We start from the raw sequence: 24,613 nt of genomic DNA, 5'->3' as shown, positions 1-24,613 counted from the left end.
CTGCAGCAAACCTCCTCCAGTATGGGCTCCTCTCCCCGTGAGGCTACAGGTCCTGTCAGGACCCTGCTGCAGCACAGAATTCCCACAGAGCCTCAGCCTCTTTTGGGCACCCCTCTGATCTGGTGTGGGATCCTCCATGGGCTCCAGATAGATATGTGCTCCACCGTGGACCTCCATGGGCTGTAGGGGGCCAGCCTGACTCACCATGTCTGCACCACAGGCTGCAAGGGAATCTCTGCTCTGGCACCTGGAGCACCTTCTCCTCTCCTTCTGCACTCACCATGGTGTCTGCAGAGTTGGTTCCCTCACATAGTCTCACTCCTCTCTGGCTGTATTTGCCATTGCACTGTTTTGTTTTTTTTCTCCTTCTTAGATATGTTATCCCAGGGGTGCTGCTACCATCACTGATGGGCTCAGTCTTGGTCAGTGGTGGGCAGCGCCTTGGAGATGCCCAGCATTGGCTCTGTTGGACGCAGGGGAAGCTTCCAGTAGCTTCTCACAGAAGCTACTCCTGTAGTTCCCTGCTACCAAAAGCTTGCCATGCAGACTCAGTACTTCCCCATTAAATTGTCTAAGGGAAAGTAGGGAGCAAATTTAGGCGGTAGGGGACAGAAGTCCTCACTCTTTTCAAATTTGCTCTGGAGTCCTTCTGAACCCTCCTTAGAGAGGTTCAAAGGTCTGCACTACAGGCTGAAATAAGACAGATTGGTGGGAAATAGGATAGAGTATTCAAAGTGCCAGAAATTTTAACCCAGATTCTCATGAATCAACTCTGCAGCCAAATAAAGGTTGTGGCTTTTGCAGATTAAATGAAGACAGCTGCTATCATCTGTAAAACTGTAAAGATAAAGTCGACCCACTGCTATGGGTGCAGGACTTGTCTTTATCTCCCCTTGGCATTTAATCTTATGTATTACTTTTCTGTTGACATACTGGGTATAGCAATGGAGACTTAAAATATCCCAATTCATACTTGCTACTGGCATAGTAGTTTGCTGGAGTGATCCTCCAGTCCAAGGCTCAGAGGTCCTGTATATATTCTCATGGAAATTTTGTGTTGATAATGAGTGTTTAAAATGTCTCCCAAGTTAAAGTGCTGCTGAAAAATAAAAAGTAAATATGGAGGTCTTGAAACTGGAGTTTTTAATAATAAAAATCTTGTGCTTCAGGAATTGAAGGATTAGTCTCAGCTAGTTATTTCTGACTCAGTCCTCCAAATAATTCCACAGAGATATCAAAATTAAATGCAATTCTTATAGTATAATGCTCATATGATGTAAAGGAGGCAGCTATTCAAAGAGTCATACAGTGGGATCACCCTTGGTAAATGTATTAGCTATATAAGTATATACTGGGCAGGAAGTATACATTTTATTTGTAAGAGGATTTTTTTATTTAAAATAACACCTAGGATAATTGTCTCTCTGTAAAATACTTCCACTAGGTGGTATAATAAGAGGAGAAATACGAAATTTCATTTTAAGAGAGAAGTATGTTATGAATTTTACCAATGTTAAAGTCCCAGTCCAGCGAGGTTAAACAGAGAGGAAGTATATATTGTTGCTAAGTTATCTCAGAAACATTTATAGTAAGTTGAAGGTCTCTGAAAAGATGGTATTGATCATTATCAAGGATTATGAGTCTGAATGGAGTTGTTTTGTCATGCAGAAGCCTTTTATATATTGTGGGTTTGTTTGTGTTTATTTTCTCCCAAAATAAATGGGCTTTGAATAGCTCACTTGATTTGACAAATTGCCCTTTGCTTTGGATACAACCAAAACAAACTCTCAGCCAGTTGGTTTTGAAACTTTTTATTTAATACATAATTGCGTATGAACCTGAGATAAATTTGTGCCTTTAGGTAAAAAAGTTAAACCTGGCGAGAATGGTCAAGGACAGAAAAAGAGCTTTTTCAAATACATGGCAGATAAAACTAACACCAGAGGCAATGTAGGCCCACTGATGAACGGGATGGGTGCCCTGGTGACAGAAGATACAGAGATGGCAGAGTTACTGAATGCCTTCTTTGTCTCTGTCTACTCTGCTGCAGGCAGTCCTGAAGAGCCCTGTACCCCTGAGACCTTAGACGAAGTCAGGTCAGCGGAGCAGTTTGCTTTAGTCGATGAGGAATGGGTTAGAGACCAGTTGAGCAATCTGGACATCCATAAATCCATGGGTCCAGATGGGATGCACCCACGGGTGCTGAGGGAACTGGCGGAAGTTATTGCTAGACCACTCTCCATCATCTTTACCAAGTCTTGGGAAACGGGAGAGGTGCCTGAGGACTGGAGGAAAGCAAATGTCACTCCAGTCTTCAAAAAGGGCAAGAAGGAGGACCCGGGTAACTATAGACCGGTCAGCCTCACCTCCGTCCCTGGGAAAGTGATGGAACACCTTATCCTTGGTGCCATCTTAACACAAGAGGTTCCACTTAAACTTGAGAAGAAACTTCTTCTCAGTGAGGGTGACAGAACACTGGAACAGGCTGCCCAGGGAGGTTGTGGAGTCTCCTTCCCTGGAGACATTCAAAACTCACCTGGACACATTCCTGTGTAACGTTATCTAGGTGTTCCTGCTCCGGCAGGGGGATTGGACTAGATGATCTTTTGAGGTCCCTTCCAATCTCTAGCATACTGTGATACTGTGAAAAGAGTTTATGACCTTTAGAAGGGGAGGCAATTCAAAGTGACTAAAAGGATGTTATGAGGCTATGCAGGGAGGAAATTAGAAAGGCCAAAGCCTGACTAGAACTTAATTTGGCTACTGCTGTAAAAGACAATAATGTTTCTATAAATACATTAGTAACAAAAGGAGAGCTAAGGAGAATCTCCATCCTTTATTGGATGTGGAGGGGACACATAGTGACAAAGGATGAGGAAAAGGCTGAGTTACTTAATGCCTTTTTTTGCTTTAGTCTTTAAGATCAGTTGTTCTCCAGGTACCCAGTTTAGTTTTCCACTAAACTGAAATAGTAATACTGAATGATCTATTTTTCATTATTTTATCTGTTATTATTATCCATGCTTTTATTTTATCTAAAGCATTCCAAGGCCCCACTTGCCTCAGCTGACCGTGAGCTAGCTGGCTCTATTAAACATAGGACAATGAAAACAAAAAAACCTATCCATAGGCTGTCTTCTTTCTCAATTAATTAAAAAAATAAAATATAAAAATCATTCATTTACTTATTCCTTTTCTTTGGTACCATTTCTGACTTGATCATTACACGCAGCCACTGGACATTTCTTTTTTCCATTCTCACAGCTCCTGAATATTAACTGCTGTCATAGATTTCACAAGAAGCTAGAGGTGAACAGTACCTCTGAAAACAAATTATGCCACTTACCTAGATACCTTCCCTTGTGAAAACATGGGCTTGTGGAAATGATAACAGATTGCTTAAAATATTTTAGTTTTCCTTGAATAACTTAAGGTTCAAAGTATTTCCTTTACAATTAACCTTTTCCTGTCATCTTGGAGTTTTTTGTAAACATGTAATGAGATATACTCTACATGAGTAACAGCTGTGAGCTCAAGATTAATTTACAGGGACATCCGTGAGTGGCTTCTCTTAAAATGTTAAAAATGGTTGCAAACTGAAAATTCTGCATTCAGACAAGCTGCTGTACAGTTAACATATTCATTCTACCATCAACATTTAGATGAATATGAGTGACCTATCAGGTTAATATTGAGTGTCCAGATACAGCAATCACATATATTCACCCAAAGTAAATATGTTTTATGACAACCTCTCAAGAGCTCAAATCCTGTCTCAACATATGATTTGGTAGCCCCATTCTTCACAATTTCCTCTTACACTGGAGCAGTGGAGAAGTTCTACATTAAATATTCAGAAAATACTATTAATCATATTTACCTCCTGCAAGCTAGGTAATATTTGTACAGAACTCAGGAAGTAGCTGGGTGTAATATGATATCACGTATCATAGCTTATTAATTGAAATAAAAATTAACAAATTTATGTAAAATAAAGTCATTCCAGACTAAAGCACAATGTAGGAATGTGTTTGGTTCCTCCCTTTATATCTACCTGAAGTAGGAGCTGCAAGAGGACTAAAATTCTTAACGTTTGTATTGCACTATTGACCTTTTCTAGACTGAAGCCTCGAGTACATTGTAGCTGAAACATGATCAGTTAGCCAGGCATTAAAAAGAGAGATCATATGCTCGTTACTATGAAAAAATCCCCAAACTTTAGAAAATAGTTCTAAACTACTTCTGATCTATATGCCAAGAAGCATAAACATAGCTCCTGAGGAAAAAAAAAGGGTTGCTTCTCAGCAAGGGAAAGTGTTCAATTCTATATATTGACTGACATTGTATTTACTCCAATACAAAGTGAGTAAAATGTTCAGGAGGGTAAGCTACACTGCCTCACCTCAGCTTTTCGTTTTTCTTTCTTCCAAGGACAGAATGCATTCCTAAATGGTACACTACATCACTGCAACAAGCCAGTGGGCAACATCAGCGTAAACAATGTTTTTAGCTGGGAATACATTAGTTTTTTACAATATCAGAGAAAAAAAATTAAAAAGAACACAAGACTCAAATGTCTACTAGCTGAGTATCCTACATCTAACAGAGCCCTATGCCTAAGGAAGTGTGTAAGAATATGCAAGCACTTACGATACTTCCTCCTCATTCCTCACGATTTTTTTTTTTGTGCTTTAAAACATCCTGTTGTCCTTCCCTGAACATGACCCGGTTTTACCATATACTTTTTGAGATGAAGAAGTGAGAAATGCAAGATATTTGAACCTTGAGAGCACGAGATCTTGTAAAGTGGCATAATGTTTTGGAGGCATTTTTCTTTTCTGAAAGTCCCTAGCATTCAATTTGCTTTTTGAAAGTTACTGATTTTTCAAGAAATATTTACATGGAACTATCTGTCATGACTCAAAAATCACATTCCTGATGGTCAGATTCATTTTATGTATGAAATTGTATTTTTTGTGTGTGTGCATAACTTCATATTTACTTCCTTGAATTTTACCTGCCTTTTTACTGCTTTCTCTAGTTCTTCACAGCACTTCTCCCCAAATAGCATGATACGATACACATTGGCTAGAGCAGTATTCCTGCTCCTCAGAGAGGTCAGTTTGGGTATCACGATTTACATCAACATTGTATTTTATATTTAGTAGTAAAAATTGACTAGGACTGGTGGGACTGCTAGGATAGTAGAAAATAGGGGAATGGAAAGAGAATGGTGCAATGGAGGAGGTTTCAGAAGTTATGAGGGAATATGCTACTCTAGAATATTTACCTCTCAACACCACTCATTTCCTTTGTATTACAGTAAGAGTCAACAAAGGACTGGCTAATTATAGCAATCTTAAAACTACTGACCAGTAATGACGCAAAAAAGAGCTAGAACTTTACATTAACAGCTACCGCCTAAAATTCTTTTTAATACAGTCTGTATTTAGTCATATTTTAACAAGTATCTGCTGCTGTGACAAGAAACATTTCACAGTCTCATCTACACACAGCTACATGTTAAAACCAGTCAAGTTTGAGGACAGCTTATTAATTTTATTTAAAGTGCTTTTTTGGAAAGACTTCTTCCCAGGGTTGGTGTATGGCTGAGTGATTGTATAACATCTACAAGATACTACATGCACGTTCAGTAACACCTGTACATCAAAATAACTGTATAAACCACCAGAAGAAGCCACAAGTATCTTTGCTTTATCAAGGCTTTCCGCACCCAAAGAGTTCTATTATGAAACAGAAGAAAACACTCTTCATATGGAACATTGCCCTTTTTATTTGCCTCAGTCAGGTCTGGCAGAAAAAATCCTTAGATGTCTAAGCACCTAACAAGTAGCCTGCTTAATTCATTTAAAAATATTTCTGTCATTCAGTTCATTTTTGCAACTGTTCCATGCAGTTATATTACATTACTAAGGAAAAAAATAAGCTGTATTCTTTTGAAAATTCAAGGTCTAATTAAAAGGTGGTTCATTAACCAAATGGATTTTTGTCACATGAAATTTTTCACTGCCATGCTAATGAACCAGATATAAATACCAGTTATTACTGCAAGCCAGCAACCTCAAGGCTGCCAGTATTAAATTTACTTTAAAAATAAAATTACAACTTAGCAATTGTTAGCCACGTAGCATATAATTTTGTTTCGGAAAGCATTCCTATTTAAATCAATTATAAGCACATACTTGATCTCAGTCTTGCTTCAAGTTAGGCGTGTATTCAATACTCTTCTTGAAAAGGGTGTTTTTCTCTTTCAAGCCACAGTGATAACAAACGCCATGCTAAAGCATACCACTATGTGAATGTGACAGCAAAATGCTTTTGGTCATATTCCTGATTCATACAAAAGGAATACTTTATATTTTAAAATTCTTTCATCTTCAACATGTAGATGCCAAAGGAACCAAATGAGAGGCGTGACTTTCTTTTAGTTCTGTTGCTCACAGTTCTGTTGTAACAGTAAACCTGTTATGTAAATTCTGCACCTTGACCATAGATCTCTAAGGTTTGTCCTATACTTGTGAGCCAAGAACAGCTCCTGAGCCCTATACTTGTGTCACCAGGAACTATATTAGTTTCACTTGGTCAAATTTCCTACTAGGTTTTAAAAAAGGGGATGCTGTTTCAGTGGACTGAGAACCATAAAAAACAGCAAAAAACCAGTATAGTCTGTTAAGTTTTATGGTTAAAATTCAAATGAAGTGCCTTAATACACTGATACAAAGACAATGACAAAAGTATACTTAATTAGAAATGTAATTCAGAAATACAGGTAGTTCACAGAAGAAAGCATGCAGAACTGGAGTTCAATTTTTAGAACAATGAACAGACTACAAATTGCCAGAATGTATGGTGAGATTCTAGACAAAAATCCAGATATGGGCTGGGTTTGGGGTTTTTTATATATTTTTTCCCTGAAGGAATAAATACAATTTTGATTAGTTTTGCTTGATGAAAATTAACAACAATAAAAATAAATAAAAAGCTGTCACATAATTTACATACAATTATTTGGATTCAGTTGCCTAAATGAACCTTAGATGCTAAAATTAATTTATCCCAGTCCAAAAGGTGTGGAAAATTCTGGATCAGATTTGCTAACTCTGTGCCTGTGCCTCAGACACCCTAGGGCACCTAAAACTGTGTTTTTTCATTCTGCAAACTTTTGCACCCATCCTAAAGATCTTGTGGAATAAGGAGGTAACAGTAATTCAGAATTCTTTCCTTTAATTTGTAAAATGATCTTACAGGTAGTTGCCCAGGGTATCCAAACAGCAAGCAGAGATCATTTCTTGTGAATAAACAAAGTATGAGCTTTCTTCTTTCAAAAGGTACAGGTATGAAAGTGTCTCGTGAAGGAGAAAAGTAATAGGAATAAAGCAGAGGTGCAAACAGGCTGCGGAAGTGTAGTAAGGATGATTGCCGAGTAAGAAAGCAAAGCGGTATGCTATACACCTGGTTTATGACCACATCACCAGAAGGATGGGTGGAAACATTTCTGTGACTATTCAAAGCCGTGACTGTTTAAATATTAGTATCATTAGATGTTGTTTTTAGCAGCCAAGGCTGCTAAAGCAGACCTGAATTCCAAGAAACCTTTCATTTGTTCCGCTGGAACACCCAGCTGTCATCCCAATTTGCACATTTAATATCAATTTCAATGAGAGTTACACATAAGAGACCTCAACCCTCTGATGACAGAGCTGCAACTTACCTTACAAAGTTAACTGAACCTGCTTTTATGCTCTGTCTCATTGACCATCTGCATTATTACTCAAGCCCAGGCTATGTCACAGCCTTGTTTGTAGCCCAAAATCTCCTTTGAACCTATAGTCACACCTAACCCACATGAAGAAAGCTTAAGGTCCTTGCTCTGTGCCACAAGGGTGGAATGACTGTAACTCATTAGAGTGAGAGAAGCTGTGTAATGCCAGCCCTGCCGTGAAGATTTTGGTAGATGCATGAGGTCTGTGCAGACCTAGCAACTCTAAGTATGAAAGGCTTGTTGAAGCTCAAGCTACTCTTTAAACTCCATTGAGTCTCATAGGCCAAACTGCAAAAGCAGTGTGGGTTGCTAGCATGGACCAGACATGCAATGCAAACACACCCTACATGACTACTTTCATACAAAACATCTACATTATTCCAACTAAAATACAATTACACGGAGGGGGGAAAAAGTAAGACTTGAAAGTAAATGAGTATGGTCAGAAATATCATGGAAGACAGGAAAAAAAAACCAAAACCCAGACTTCTGCCTGTTCTGGATAAAACCCATTTCATTTTGGAGCTGTTACAGAACAAAGTAATCTCGCTGGACTTACTAGCATGCAGCATATCTTTAACAAATGAGATACCGCTCCCTAAATTCATGTCATCCTGGAAATCTGGAATAGCTTCAAACTATCACCCATTTTCTGCTAACCTTTGAGCAAACACTTTAAACTTGAAGATCTTACTGGCACCAGAATCTGAATAGAATGGAAACAAATCTCTTGTCTAGATTGACAGGTGAAATAGTTTAAAAGTTATCCAACCATGTTGATGAAAAAGCCTGGACAAGCCAAACATCCAACGCCTGATGAGATGAAAAAGATGGCTCTTTAGACTAATTAGGTTTGGCCTCTTTTGCTAATCCATATGCTAGAAAAATACCCTCAGGATGGATTAAGACTGTCAAACTAAGCAACAAAGTTATGATTTTTTTTTTTTTCATAACTTGGAAAAATATAAGAAAATATTGAAATGGAACACTGCCTCAGATTATAAATTAGATGACAAGATAGAACACTGAATGCTAAAAGTAAGAGATTCTTTTCTAAAATTAAAAAATGAAGAAGTATGTGCTAACATTTTTCTTCCCAGCTCTGGGTGACAGCTTTCATTTTTTCATAATTAGGTATAAGTTGCATAAGTAAGTGTAGAAATGGAATACAAATTAATCCCAAGAATGAAAGGTGAAAACCATTCCTGGGAATTTATATGGTGGTATTTATCTTAGACATAATACTTAAAACTGTAGTTTCACTGTGTCTCAGATTTAAAGAATAACCTGTTTTAGTAAACTAATACAAACATTATTAGGTCCATATCACACAAAAGAAGCATATGAGAAGAAATTAGGGTACAAAAGCGTCAAAAATCAATACTTAGGTCTTATACAAGACTATGCTGCCTATGCATATATGTATTAACAGCCATGTTCTTGGTGTATTAATTGGGTTTTACTATTCTAGTACATAATTTTCAGAAGGCTACTACCTTTCTATATGTAGGATATATATATATATTACTGGCACAAATTAGTATACCTATCAGATACATGCTCAATTTAAACTGTAATGGCTATTTGAAATTTAGACCTAACTAACTACATTTTAATATGCATTTATTTAGAAATATATACTCTCCAAAATGTGATCGTTTTTATTTCAAAAACATGTTTTCAATGCATTTTTCATACTTAACTACTACAGTTAAGACAAAACAAATCTCATTTTGAAGATTCAGAAATCAATGAACATTTGTTCAAGTTTACAGTGTATTGACAATGATATTACTGACAGGAATATATACTCCAGAAGAAACTTAAGAGAAAATAACCTCTGGATTCTAATTACTATGAGATGAACTGGCTCAATGCTAACAGCTTTACACATATATAGATTATATATGACTTAAATTAAATAAAATTAACACAGGAAATAAAAAACCTAAACTTCTACTCACTCCAAAGAACTAAACAAAGCTTTAGATTTCACTTTTATAACAACATTAACTATTGGACTCAAGTATATGTTAACAAATTGCTAGCCAAGGGACTTCCCTGCTACATAAAAGAAGCAATTTTTTAGTAATTGCCTAAAGAACTTGGAATTACTTTTGTTGACTAATATTCCTAATTTACCATAATATGCTCAAGAAAATTCTGCAGCTTTTAGACAAATCTGCCTTAATGGTTGTAGTGTTCAGTTTCTCTGGACATGGAAATCAAGCTATTTGTTATAAACACACTGACAATATGATCCAGATCCCACATACACATTATGTATATGGGGTAAGCCTGATTAACATCTTAGGTTGCCCAGAAGCACCTGGTATTTTGCAGATAATAACAACTAGAGCTGTTGAGAGCAGGTTGGGAACCAAGGGTGTGTGTGCTCCTCCAGCTGGCAGGGCCTCCCAGGGCTGGTCAGGCTGTGAGCCTAGCTGCTGAAAAAGGGGAAGTGGTAGGGGGTAAAAGGAACAACCAGATTTACCCTTTATGCAACTTCCCCCTCAAAAATAATGATATTCATATAAATCATACATTCATAGAAGTAGTAACTTGTTATACACCAGAGTTCCGGGTACTACAGTTTTGTTATTTTTACTGGTGTTTCTGTAACAGAAACACTGAAGCTTAAGAGAACAAGAACCAATCTACTTGAGTTTGTACATATATTAAGAATTGTTTTTTCTTCTGTTCATAAATATTTAGTGAGGTTTGGTGAAGTAAAGGGTTCCAATTTACAGGGGACAGCAATCAGGAAATATTTTCTACTCATAAGGTAGACATACAAATACAGAAATCACTGAAGAAGTTACGGAATAAAATCTCAGAATGCCTTTCTCCATAAGTCAGTCTTTTCTAGCACACTCAAAGTGTTTCCACCTTAATTTTCCAACATACTAAAGAGAAATGAGTGTAAACATGGTCACACGTTAGCTAAACCATTCATCAGTTATATTCTTAAACCTTGTAGTTTAGAATTATCCAAGGCAAAATCATTAAATTGTGTACTGATAGCAAAGAAACGTGATCACTCAGGAGAATTTCAGAGAACTTCATTGTATTCAAAATACAAAAGTCTCCCATATACGTCTCCATTGTAACAAGAAACCTGATGGAAAAAACAGCACTTTTCATTTTCACACTTTCAAAACATAAATGTAGAAAAAGGTAGAGTATTACAAAGCATCAAAAGTGCTATCAAACAGGACCCTACAAGTGGCACTATGAAGAGAATGTCACTCTGGTGAGGGACTGTGAATTCTTTATATTTCCTTCCTTACTCACCTCTTGTTCTCATAGAGAGTAATTTCACTCAGCCTTTAAAACGTCTCCTCTAAAACACATCCCACAGTTCTCCAAGTTTTCTCTGTCCTATTTTCACCTCACTGATCTCAGCAACGTAACACACAACCCTGAAGAGATCTCTGACACTGCTCTGGAAAATCCTAAACACTCAAAGCAAATGAGAGGCCTCTGTAATCTAAATGTAAGAGTAATCATAATCTAATCCCAAAGAAAAATTCCTCTGACACATAAAATTAAATACATCATTAAGATACTAGGTGCAGTATTTTAATGCTATAACTCATAAATAATACTGATAAGTATCATTTAAATGTATTATTGTATATTTAATTTCATATCCAAATAATGAGATATTATTCAAAATTATTTACTGATAAGGTATACTAGAAACACAGAACTTGCATCTTGATTAATCTTCACTGCGTACATGTTAAGATACGTTTTTAGCAGGGGATATGCAGAATTTTTTACCACCTTTACAAGTTGGATTTGGTGCAACATCACCTTTTCAGAGACAAAATACCAAAAAGTAGCTATTATAGCTTTTAAAAAATCCTATATACATTATTAATTAATACTTACAGAGGTAAAGACTTTAACTTGATCTCAACTTTTAAATCATCCTGATACATCAAAAAAAATGTCAGCTGAACCATTTCTATTGACTTGTTTTAAATAGCCAACAGCATACATACAGATTTAAGAAATCACAACTTCCACATTATGTCAGTATGTCACTTCAAGAAATTCTTCTTACACTGATAAAAAAAAGCCCATTTCATTACAGTAAGTCTTTTAAACTGCGTGCACAAACTGTAACCAGAGTGAATGTTTTGGCCTTTTCCCCTTCCCATGAAACAGAAAATTGTTAATCTATGATCAGCATAAAACATTAAGCTGCCTCTGGTTTTTCATTCCAATTTAATTCACTTGGTTTCCTCTCACTGATTGCCTTTGACTGAAGAGTCACATGTTACAAAGAGAGATGAAAATATAACTGTTGCTTAAGTGCATCATGCTGGGAACTCATTCAGCTAAAACAGGAGCTATTTGTTCACAGCATCTATCAAGGTCAGTCTTCAGAGGGTCTTTTTAACTCAGACTCATAATGAACTTCCAGTTCTGTCTACATTCATTTCAAACTGCTATAAATCTACAGTTTCAATGCAGCATTGCCTTATATTTTTTTACAGTACAATGAAAAAGATTTTGACTTCACTGGAAAGAAGTATTAATGATCTTTTACCTTTACCATGTGTCATAAGACTCAATCGAGTCTTATGATGTCAATGATGTCCATGAAGGAAATCGTAATACACTGTATGATGAGTAACTGCAGAGAATGTAACAGGAAAACTATGAACCATTAAAGAGCTATATACAGACTGTGATTTTAGTTAGACATATTATTAGCAAACTTTGCAAGACTACATATCTAGAAAGGTCATGCAGACTTTACTGGAAATTTTTAGATACAGTCTGCAATTGTCTACAGAAGGAGCAATAGAAATCCATATCAAAGAAAGTATCTCTCTTACAAATAGCAGTCAGGATGATTCAGAAAGCCAGTATCTGGAAAGATCTCATAAATAATTACCTCCTTTTAGCCATACTGAGTCTTTTGGTAAAATAATTACCACAAGATATTAAAGACCCACTGAGATTTTAAACTGGGGGGAAAAAAAGTTCCAAATAAAAGTTAATGACATTGACAACACCGACACGGTAACTGAATTTTGCAGAGATGATAATGCACAGGAAAAACACTGAGGGAAAATAGAGCTCATAATTGCTACCCCGCAAGTATGTATAGCACACTTGTTCTGTTAAGTCACTAACAGATTTAACATAAAATTTCATTATTGTAGATCCAGACTCTAATCTACAGAATCATTTCATATTCAGAAAAGGAAGGCAATAACTTTAAATAATTAAAAAAGATTGACAGGATTTATATGATCCAAGTTTGAATTCCAAACTTTTGAACATCAGTATCATAATTAACCTTATAAATTTCATGCACTTATCAGCTGGATCTTTGTTTAGAAAAAAACCTGTGATAAAATTATTTAAGTTTGAAAAACCATGAAAAATTATCATCTAAATAATTGATGAATGGAGGAGGGTAACTGGGGACAAATGACATAGAGAAGACCAAACATACCAATGACTTCTTCACCTTAGTCTTTACCAGTAAAACCTGTCTTCAGGAATCCCAGGCTCCTGAGTTCAGAGGGAAACTGTAGCAAGGAATACTTACCCTTGATGGAAGAGCACTAGGTTAGGGGGCATTTAAATAAACTGGTTGTACACAAATCCATGGGACCATGGGACCAAACAGGTTACACCCAAATGTGCAGTGGGAGCTCGCCTTTATCATTATGTGTCCACTCTGTATTATCTTTGAATGGTCATGGCAATTAGCAGAGACTGGAAGAGAGCAAATACCACTCTTCTCTTCAAAAAGGAAGATCCAAGGAACTACAGGCCTGTCATTCTCACCTCAGTCCCTAGGAAGGTGATGAAAAAAATCCTCCTGGGATGCATTTTTAAATACATGAAGGACAAGAAGGTGATCTGGAGTAGTCAGCATGGATTTACAAAGGAGAAATTATGCTTGATCAACCTCACTGCCTTATACAATGAGGTGATTAGCTTGGTGGATGAGCTGAGAATGGTGATGTTGTTTACTTTAGTAAAGCCTTTGATGCTGTCTCCCATAACATCATCACAGACAAGCTGACAAAGTATGTGTTAGATAAGCGGACATGGAAAAGGATTAAAGACTGGCTGACCTACCAGGCCAGGAAGTTCGTGATAAGTGGAACTAATTCCTGTTGAAACTAGTGGTTGAAACTAGGCAACAAACTAGTGGTGTATCCCAGGACACAATACTGAAGCCAGTACTGTTCAACAACTTTATGCTGTCCCGGACAATGGGGCAGAGTGCATCCTTAGCAAGTCTGCTGATAAGACAAACTGGGAGGAGTGGCTGATACACAAGAGGGACTTCAACAGGCTGGGATAACAGGAACCTCATGAAGTTCAGAATGAGGAAGTGCAAATTCCTGCACCTGGGGAGCAACAACCCCAGGCACCAGTACGTGCTGGGGGCCAACTGGCTAGAAAGTAGCTTTGCAGAAAAAGACCTTGGGGTCCTGGTGGCCACCAAGTTGAACATGAGCCAGAAAAAAAAAAAAAAAAGCAAGCCAACAGTATCATGGGCACAAATTAAAATGTATGTAATTCCACGTAAACATGAGAAAAAACTCTTTCACCATCAGAGTGACCGAACATTGACACACATTGCCTGGAGAGGTTATTCAGTTACCCATCCTTAGAGAAATTCAAAACCCTACTGGAAGCTGGCCTGGGCAGCTTGCTTTAGGCAACCCTGCTTGAGCAGAGGGTTGGACTAGATGATCTAAGATTTTCAACCTAAATGATTCTGAGATTCTGTGATTCTATTTTTTTTTTTTCTCTTGGTAATTCTGTTCTTTCCCTTGCTGCTCAATTCTGAACTCCATAGCATCTTCAAAGAACACGCACTCTGAATAAGCTGCTTTTAGTGAAGCAACACACTCATACATACTGCTTTCATGTGAATTACCTGTGAGAAACTACGCATCATGCTTCCATGTGATCTACATGCAGACTTACCTCATGAAGTGCATACTTGTTATGGACAGAACACTGCAGTGCTTTTAAAATGCTAATTAGCAATTCCCTGAACCACTTCAATTAGAGAATATATTTATAAACCTTTCTCTTCCTTATAAAAGGAACATCAAAAACAATATAATATCATCTGCCTCCTGTTCTAAGAGCCTTCAAACAGAGTTTTGTTTATATGAAACTTCATTTTCTAAAACCATTGTTCAGGAACACATCATAAGGTCATGTTATTGAATTTCTCTTAACTGACTTTATTTGCCCCTTTTCAGCTTAAAGAGTTAGTTAAATAGGGAAAAGACAAAATAAATTTAAAATAGTAACTTTAATTATTTTTGCTACCTTCATTAAATATCTAGAATAAAACATTGCCTGTATCCCATTTTTCAATCAGAAGTCTTCTAGCTCTAGCAACTGTGATAGATTAAGTGCTTGTGGTAAGTGAAAATATATCCAAACAAATTCAAACCTAAGGTTTTTCACATGGATGCTTCAACCTGCTACTTTAAAGCTAGAAATTTAAACAGATGTGTAGAACTAGGACTATATAACGTCTATATTTGTTGAATCTGAGTATTCTTGTTCATGTGCAAGTTAGCTATGTTTACACAGCAAACAAAGAGGAACACAGGAAACATGTGAAAACCCAGTTTCAACTGACAGTTAAAAGCTATAAGGAGTAGGGCAGCCCTCAGAGCACATTTATGAAAACTGTTCCTCCAGCCACCAGCAAGTGAAGTACCGAAATAAAAATATCATTTTGTGCTTTTCATTCCCTTCAAAGCCTTTGAGGACTAAAATACAAGGTTTGATGATTTTGGACCAATTAACAATAATACTTATTCACATATTTATGCACATTATTAACAGTCCTTTATAGGCTGAAGTACTTATATTTGAAGACTATAAAAAGGATCTACCAGTAATAGCCATTAGCAGTTGCCATGTTTTCAAACAGCAGTGCAAATTTTTTACAACCTCACAAAATTGCCAGAATGATCATTTTCAATTCTTTCTAACAGAAGGTGAATTGGTGCCACAAAACTCTCATTGGCAGCAAAACAAGCAAACAACATTCTCCATCTAAATCATCAGCAGGGATAGATGAAATTACAATTACATACAGAATGTGTTACAAGAAACATTTGGGTGTGTATCTTAATAGTAAATTAAAGAAAATTATTTGAGAAATAATCTGAAGAATTGCATTCACCAAACTCTTCCAGCAGTTAAGACACCTTCAGCTGACAGGAGGGAGGTTTAGATTAGCCATTAGGAAAAAATTCCTCACTATATGAGGGTGGTGAGGCACTGAACAGGTTGCCCAGAGAAGTTGTGGATGCAGCATCCCTGGCAGTGTTCAAGGCCAGGCTGGACAGGGCCTTGAGCTACCTAGTCTAATGGGGGGTGTTGCTAACGCCGGGGGGTTGCAAATATATGTTCTCTAAGGTCCCTTCCAACCTAAACCATTCTATGATTCCATAATTATAACTTCTACAGCTTTAAAACCAAAACCTATTACCTCATCTTTCTTTTTCTTTCTCCCTTCTCTTCCCTACATCTCCAGAATTTCATCTGGTATTACACACTGACTTCATGGATCATCAGCAAGACTGTTTGGTTTACATCCATGATGTACATTCTACTGGTTACAGATCCTTTTGCACATTTTCCCACAAAAACAAAAACCAAAAAGAACCCCCCCCAAAAACCAAACCAACCAACTAACAACAACAAAACCTCTTATCTCTAATCTGCCATGCTCCACTTGTTTTGTGATACTCCACTCCTATTCTCTATCCTAGCCAAGGCCACACTCCGCACCCAGCCCACTGGAGTTCCCTTTTCTTAATTGTCCACCCTCTCTTGTTCTTCATGCTTCACTGCTAATACCACTCGCTTAAAAGATCACAATGTCTCTGCATGCTCATCCAACTTCATCCACGTCTTATCTCCCACTCACATCAACTTCTGTTATTTTCTCCTGGCTTTCAGTTTTGGGATGCAACTGAGGCTTTGGATGCAAGCAGGGCTGGTCTTGCTCATTTTTCATTTCTACCTCCTGGCAGCACACTTTCATGTCCTCCCTCAGCCTAGCTTTGGTTTTCATCAGATCACTAGTGAGCTCTTCAGCTCACTAAACCAGCAAAAGCTAATCACCTCCTTCCTTAGCAGCTCAGTTTTCAACTAGCTTAGTGATCTGAATCAAAGAAGAGGGGGCATAGTGAGAGAGGAGGCCTCTGCTGGGAGAAGGGAAGACAAGAATGGACCTGTTCCTTTCAGTGCCATAGGCTCAGCCATTTTACCTTGCACAAGACTTATTCACTCAGTTCTATCATAGAATCATAGAATAGTTAGGGTTGGAAAAGACCTTAAGATCATCTAGTTCCAATCCCCCTGACAAAGGCAGGGACACCTCACACTTAACCATGTCACCCAAGATTCCATCCAGCCTGGCACTGAACACTGCCAGGAGCATTCACAGCTTCCTTGGGCAACCTGTTCCAGTGCCTCACCACCCTCACAGTAGAGAACTTCTTCCTTAAATCAAGCCTGAACTTCCTCTGTTTAAGTTTTAACCCATTACCCCTTGTCCTGTCACTACAGTCCCTGATGAAGAGTCCCTCCCCAGCATCCATGTAGGCTCTCTTCAGATACTGGTTATCTCCCATTCGTTTCATTTTTTTTTAATCTGTAATCCTGCTCATTTTGGATTTCTGTGTCTGTTGGCTGTGTTCTTTTTTCAGAACTACTAAATATCAAAAAAGGCGCAATCTTCATTGGCAGAGGAGGCAGGGTAACACCATTCTCTTCATTTGTTCTCTTTCTTGCTTTCACCATCCCCTTGCCAGGTTTTATTCTTCTTCCACAGCAGCACCAAAATACAAAATGAAGTGTGGTGGATGGCCCATCCCAGTCTCATCCTGACTCAAAGCACAGTCACCAGTCATTGTCGTGGAATAATCAGATGTCTTGCCTGACTTGCCCTAAGTCACAGAGGCTACGTCATAACCAAAGATACTTATTAAATTTCCTGCTCTGAATAAATTCACTTCAGTAACTGCTAAAAATATAACTTTTCTTCCTCCTCTTTCAGATAAGACTTATTAAAACAGCATATTGGTGTTATTCTGTACAAAACAGGTCTGAAAATTTTCTTCCTATTTTTCTCTACCACTGTGGACAACTTGAGAGAGAAGCACAGTCAGAAACTAAAAGGTCTCAGAAAATCTTTCCTCAAAACAATTTCAGATATACTGAGGATCATTTCAAAAGCAAGCTTGACTTCTCCAAGGTTATAAAACCATAATTTATTTTATGTTACAGTAGAAAAGGAAGTATGGTTTTGAGGATTTAATAAATGTCTTTTTACGAGAAACTGTGGTGTTTATACTTTTTTGATTTTTTTTGCTGTTTGAAGCTGAACATTTTATTTCTCAAAAGTCTTAATTTGTTCTAAAGCTTTTACTTACAATTTTGATAATTCAAACAGAACTATTAAATGCAAATATAGGAATGTTAATTCCCAGTCCCACTTACAGAGAAAACTGCTAAATAATTATTGCGGAACTATAAATTCTTCCCAGTTAACTATTAACTTGCCCAGATAAAAGCTGTGACCTGTTCCCAGGGCCAGCAGTTGCACTTCAACAGGAAGATCCAGAGAAGTGTACTTTCAAGTGAATTACTGATAGAACTTTATGCAGTGAAACTAGGAGATTTGTGCCACAAATATCTGCTGTAAAGAAACTGAACTTGCAGAAAGAGTAGAAGTACAGAAACAAAGGCACTCTGCCTTAGCTAAAAGTTTTAGTTTTGACTGCAGGAATAGTTTCGAATTACCGAGAAAGGGAATGAAGAATCATTATTTCACACAATCAGAAAAGAGACTTGAAATTATGAGGAGAGCTGTCTGATGAGTCCAATTCATTATTTAAGCAATAAACTAAAACATTTTAACCCATTCATGAAATTTTTCAAATACAAAGTTACACAGCTAATAAAAGTTTCCAAATGTTTCACAGAATGAGTCAATGCAAACTGTGGTTGCACTGGTACCTGTGCTAGTGCCTCATCACCCTCACAATAAAGAACTTAATTAAGATCTAATTAAGAATTTAATTAAGATTTAAGAAATCATTTCACAATAGCACCCCATTACAGACAAACTTGCACAATAGTCTTGAATTTTGCTTTTCACACATGGGAGTAATCTGCTAAGGATCAAATCAGGACTGCAAATTTGTGTCTGCAAATGTTAACATCACTTATGTTGTCTAAATTTGGAGATACATGATTTATCCCACTGCACTACAGTCAGTTAGTTATTACTTATGTCAGTTTATATAAGAGTGGTACTCCAAATGCTGTGTCAATAGGTATGACTCCACCCCTGGTGCAGAGCAAAGTGGAATGTTGCATTATCCTAGATCCAGAGACATACCTACAGTGTTGTATATGCCAGCAAAGCAGGAAACTTTTCCTTAAAGTTACAGATTGTCTGACACACCAGTGATAATGCTGGCATGCAATCATACATGAAAATGAAAAAAAAAAAAATAAAACAACAAACCAACCAACAAACAACCTACCCCAGAATAGTATTACATATTCCAGAAAGTTCCAGTGATATTTTCTATCTATATTAATGTTGCCCTTGTTGGTAGGGCAAGAAATAAGAAGGCATTGATGCTGTGCTAACACTGCTCAGCACAAAGTAGAACATTAGTGTGTTACCAACACCGTTCCATCACAAATACAAAACAGAGTATCGTACAAGATGCTATGAAGAAAATTAACTCTCCCAGGCAAAACCAGTATAAGAGTGTAGTACAATAGGTACAGTTCCACATCCAACAGTCCTAAATGGTAAACTAATTAAAAAATGCAAACTAATGCAAAACAGGGAGAAAAAGATCAGGCATCCTACTTTAGTCTTATGAAGGGGTGAAATTTTCTGCCTGGTTTCATGAGCTAAACAAGCTCACCAAAAAGTACAGGAAGTAATGAGAGGGGTAGGACATCACAGAACAACAGGAACCAGAAAAGGAACTCTCTCTGATTTAGTCTTGAGGTGAACCAAAGCAGCTTGTACAAGTAGCAGGCAAAAATGCAAGCCTCATAAACAGTATTCAGCACCCTCTGGCTAAGGTAATGGTTTCACAACCCTACACAACTCCCCTTTTGGAACCCCCCTTTCCTGTGTCTTCCTCCATGATTTAGTCTGCAGAATCTTGTAATGAATCCTGCACCAGCTCTTGTAGTCAATCACTGGGCCACCTTAAGAGGCAATTTAGGTAGCTAAATGGCAGACTACCCTCTGTCATCCCCCCCAGCTCCTACAAAACCAACCAACCAAACAAAAAATATTTTTGTGCCTTTTTGGTGAGCTGAATCAGCCAAAGGTAAGGCAAGAAACCTAAATGCACTATGAAGGGAAGCAGGGGTAGGAATGGGAATATTTATCATGTAAGACACTCAAGTCAAGGTAAATAGTTGACAAATACAGCTACCAACAGGTTTTTCCTTTTTTTTTTTTCAGTTTTCCTTTAATTTGAGACTATAGAAAATTATCCTGTTTTCCAGGAAAAACGACAAGGCTGCAAATTAGCATCTTTCCCTTTTATAGTGAAATCATGTCACTTGGCACTGTCAGCCCTCCCTCTAACACATAGCGACTAGTCTAAACCACACCTAGACCACTGTAGGGTTAGATTCTCCAGCCTTCCTGTTTCCTAGAGAAAAAAATGAAGGGTATAGATGTTGATGTTCTAGCTAAGAAAGCAGTTATTCAGTATTCCATATATTTATGCATTTTTATATTGACAGTATATAATTATAAATAAACCCATGCACTGTACTCAAATAACACTGTATCATGACTCCTGCATGCAGTCCTTTTAAAACCCAGCCTTTTGTTGTTTTCAGAATTTACATCAACCTCTTGTAGCTAAATGGTCAAAGCACCAGTCCCATACTTAAGGCAATGTAAATTAGCTTGCCCAGACAATGTTCATCAGTTAAGCCAAACAAACTAAAAAGAACATTTTGGATAACAAATCTCGTAATAACATTTTGACAGATTAGAACACAGCACAGGAAAAGCAGGAAAATAAGGATGCAAACTTTTTTCATTTTATATAGCAAAACATTTAACCAGCTTTGGTCAAGAGGTCATTCAGTAACAACTGGACTGAATATAAGCTGACATAAAAATGCATCTGAAAGTAAATCTTATATGGCTGTAACTTTTGTTTAAAAAAAATAAAAACAACTTTTCACTCAATCCTTAAGTAGTGAAAGCATACCATTTATTACTGAAGGCTAGTATTAAAAAAATACTCCAATACTTTCATGGCTGGCCAATACTGTTAGTTTAAAAAATGAAATAGGACTGACCTGGACAGAAATTCTGCTGTGTCTGAGTAGTTAATTTTTCTTGTACGGCGCGCTTTTCAAAATGCCCTGCAGTTGCATTCTGATGTAGGCCTCGTTGTCTGGTGGCAAATCCCGATTCTCCAGGTTCAGAAAACTTCAGATAAAACTGTGGCTCCAGATCACCAAGAGAGAGGTTTATAGCCCCATGTCTCCCATGGCCATAGTCAGGGAACACAGATTCGCCCTCGGTGTTCTGTGTTGGTAATGGGAGAATCCGATGATGCAGCTGTGGGCTAGGCAGTCTCGAAGATAACGGAGAAGGAATAGGTGACATTTGTTTGTGTATATTAGATACCGGATATGAATTATTAAAAACATTACTCACTGATACTAATGAGGGTGAATGCAGCTTTTTCTCTTCCAGTTTAAGATTATTACTTGTCTGAGAAAGATCAGAACTTTCATTTACAGGCAGGTTCAAAAATAAATGCTTGTTGCTTCCCCGGGATAGCGTGGTTCTTTTCTCATCTATTGAGCCTGGCAGGTTTCTGTCTACTCTTGTAATTTGTTGCAGTCTCTTCCATTCTGCAGCTTCATCTAAACTGTCGCTCCGAATAACTTTCAGAAGAGCTTTATTGACTGCTCCCACAAGGTTGCATGACTCATCAGTAATGTGCACTCTCTCTGCTTTGTACTGCAAACCAGAGCTGCCTTGCTCCTTTTCCTGCAGCACAGCATTTTTAGAGTCTCCAGCAGCTTCATCTATGGAGTATACATGAGTTCTTGATATAAACTCTTTATTTACTGTTGTAAGAACAGGAGGAATGGTTTCTTTATCTCTGTGAAAATCAGCTAAAGACTCTGAAGGGGGTTTGTCAACTTTTTTAGTACAAGCTTCTGAATCCTGTACTTCAGCAACAACTGTGATTTCTGGTTTCTCCCTGCATACTGGCTTAGTACACTTGCTACTTTTCAAGCTTTTAGCAGCTGCGGATTTACTTAATGTCTCAAGTGTGTTAGATAGACTGTCCTGAGATGACTTTATCAAAGCAATACCCTGTTGGACTTTCATAACTTCAGGGATGCATTCTCCATTGTCCACTAGTTCAGCTGTGACTGTGTTGTCGTCTTTTGAGCTAGAACTTGGTAAGTCAGCATCCAGTTTCACAGCTTTGTTGCTCTCAAGAGGGCACCCCTCTTTTATCCACCTTTCTGGCTGTATACTATTGTCTACTGGTAAATCATCCTTACCTTTTACTGCTACCCAGCTGGAGGCAGAAAAGGAACTGGGAAAACTCTTGGTAGGAAATGTTGCGGGGAGCATTCTCTTATTTTCCAGTTGCTTGGTTTTTGCGTTCAGTAAAGAAAGATGTTGTTCATGTATCTTTTTCCCCCCTTTCCAGTGTCTGAACTCCTCAAAGCTCTCTTTCCTTTTATATTTCCTCATTTTTTTGTGATTCAAATTGTCTCTATTTGTGGAATCCAGAAAGACCTTCTGCTGATGTGTAAAACTGAAGTAATCGTCACCTTTAAGTTTTGGGACTCCAGAAATATCCTGTCGCTTTCTCTGCTGATGTCCTATGTTGAAGTCCAGAATATGGTGTGATCTCAAAAGACTGGATAACAGTGTTTCCTTTGCGAAAGTTAGTCTGTACAGTTCAATAAGAATGTCTTTTGTGGTACTTTGCTTGAAAATAATATCTCCAAAGTCTTCATACGGCTTTTCTCTCAACTGTATCTGTAACCTCTGTCTTACTTGATAGCAGCTACAGAAATGTTTACTGGTTCTATCCAGAGTTAAACAGCACCTGTAAGTAAATCCTCTGACTTTGCCTTCTGGAAGATAGAAGCTGATGTAACAAAGCTCCATAATGGGTTTGTGCAATTGAAGGACAGTATGCGTGCCTTCCATTATGCTTGCCAAATTAGTCATTCTTTTAAATTATGTGCTAAGTATTTCAAAGCTTGCATGACATAGAATGTGAGGCAGGGAATGGATGGAAGGCATCTGACTAATCTTCAGCAATAATATTGTCTGCGGAAAAAAATAAAGAGAAGCCTGTCAAACTTGATTATGGCAAATGTAATACGACAAATAACAAGCCTGCAGAAGCACAATCTTCTCTCAGTGTTTTCTGATACAAATCTCTTACCTCGAAAAATCTGACCCAAAAAGGATGACTTTGCTAACACTCATAGTTGGAGTCATAATCCATCTCTCATACATCATTTTTCTGTCTCCAGGATTCTCAGTTCAGAGAACTGTTCCATAAGGCCACAAAATGTTCACTGAACCACACATTTGAAACATAATTTACTTTTAAATACTATATCCTGTTGCCCTTTCTCTGTTAAAAGTTAACTTGCTGTTGAACATTTAGTAAAAAAGAACCATTCAAGCACGTATGTTGCCTTTTTTCTCAGTCAGCACAACCAGCACCACCATCAAAATGTAATTAGCTCTCACTGCTCTATTTACCAAGAAAACATTAAAAAAATAAAAGGCTGAACATTTTCTTCTAGCACTTATCTGTGAAACTGCCGTGACATCAAAAAAACTTGCAAGAATTAAAAAATAATTAAAAAGAAGATCAGGTTCTGTTTACTTGGCTAGCATATAGGTACCATACAAATCTATTTTGACTCAACTAAAGAGTGTAATTGTACTACAGGCAAGTTTATTGAGCTCTGTAATTTCCTTTTCTTTGCATCACATTGTATTTTCTTGCTACAGATTAGATCTATTTACATTTGATACATCATGATAGAAGATGGTTTACTAATTTTGATCACTAAATTGGCTTTTTATCCAGAAAGAACTCTATTGCCACAAGTAAAGAAGTCTGCAGTCACAACGAAACACCTAAACATCAGGGAAAGACAGAAAGCTCAGCAGCTAATCCAGCAGCATGCAAAGCTGAAGAGCGCTGACTTCCAGGGCTTCTCTTTGTTGAAAAATGCAGGAATTTCAGTTTTCAGCTTCAAAACACAAATACATGGTAACTTTCTGTCATTTCAAAAAGTAAAACTCAGCCTCAGGCAACAATAGTCAAAAGAAAGGTGTCACGTTACCATGCCACATATTTCAGTTTTATATTTTTTTTACATATATAGCATTGTATCAGTTTTTATTATGCAGGGAGTTAGATGCGATAAATTGTTGGCATAATTTCATAAGTAATCAGCAAATCCTAACTCTTAAGAAACAAGCAACATTTACGCAAAACCTATCCTCCCAGCAAGTAGTCATTTATTACAGTGATTTTGATCTAAGTTTTGTTAAAGCATTGCATTTGTTTATAATGCACTTTAAATAATTTCAAACTTTCCTTTTACTTTGAGTAGTATCACTTTTCATGCAAGCAAAACTCTTAATTTGCACACATAATCCTTGAAGTCAGAGGAGTGATCCTAAGGAGAGAGATTAACGGCAAGAACAATCTTCCATTAGGGTCAGATAAGCTT

General features: G+C 37.4%; 1 protein-coding gene across 4 annotated transcripts in view; it reads right to left on the bottom strand.

Moving 5' to 3' along the window:
* Window positions 1-24,613, bottom strand: part of FMN1 (formin 1) — a 188,004-nt gene that overhangs the window by 151,406 nt on the left and 11,985 nt on the right. For all 4 annotated transcript variants that reach the window (XM_061463381.1, XM_061463385.1, XM_061463384.1 and 1 more), the window contains exon 2: window positions 21,170-23,183. In XM_061463381.1, coding sequence (XP_061319365.1) covers window positions 21,170-23,081 — 1,912 coding nt within the window. In that variant the 5' untranslated portion in view covers window positions 23,082-23,183. The remainder of the gene's footprint in view (window positions 1-21,169; window positions 23,184-24,613) is intronic.

The sequence above is a fragment of the Pezoporus flaviventris genome, unplaced genomic scaffold, assembly GCF_033815535.1.
Source record: "Pezoporus flaviventris isolate CSIRO_AGI_PZ_B2104156 unplaced genomic scaffold, CSIRO_AGI_Pfla_v1 ptg000036l, whole genome shotgun sequence".
Classification (NCBI taxonomy): Eukaryota; Metazoa; Chordata; class Aves; order Psittaciformes; family Psittacidae; genus Pezoporus; species Pezoporus flaviventris.
Note: the sequence above shows the minus strand (reverse complement) of the source record. Positions and strands in the feature narration are given on the sequence as shown.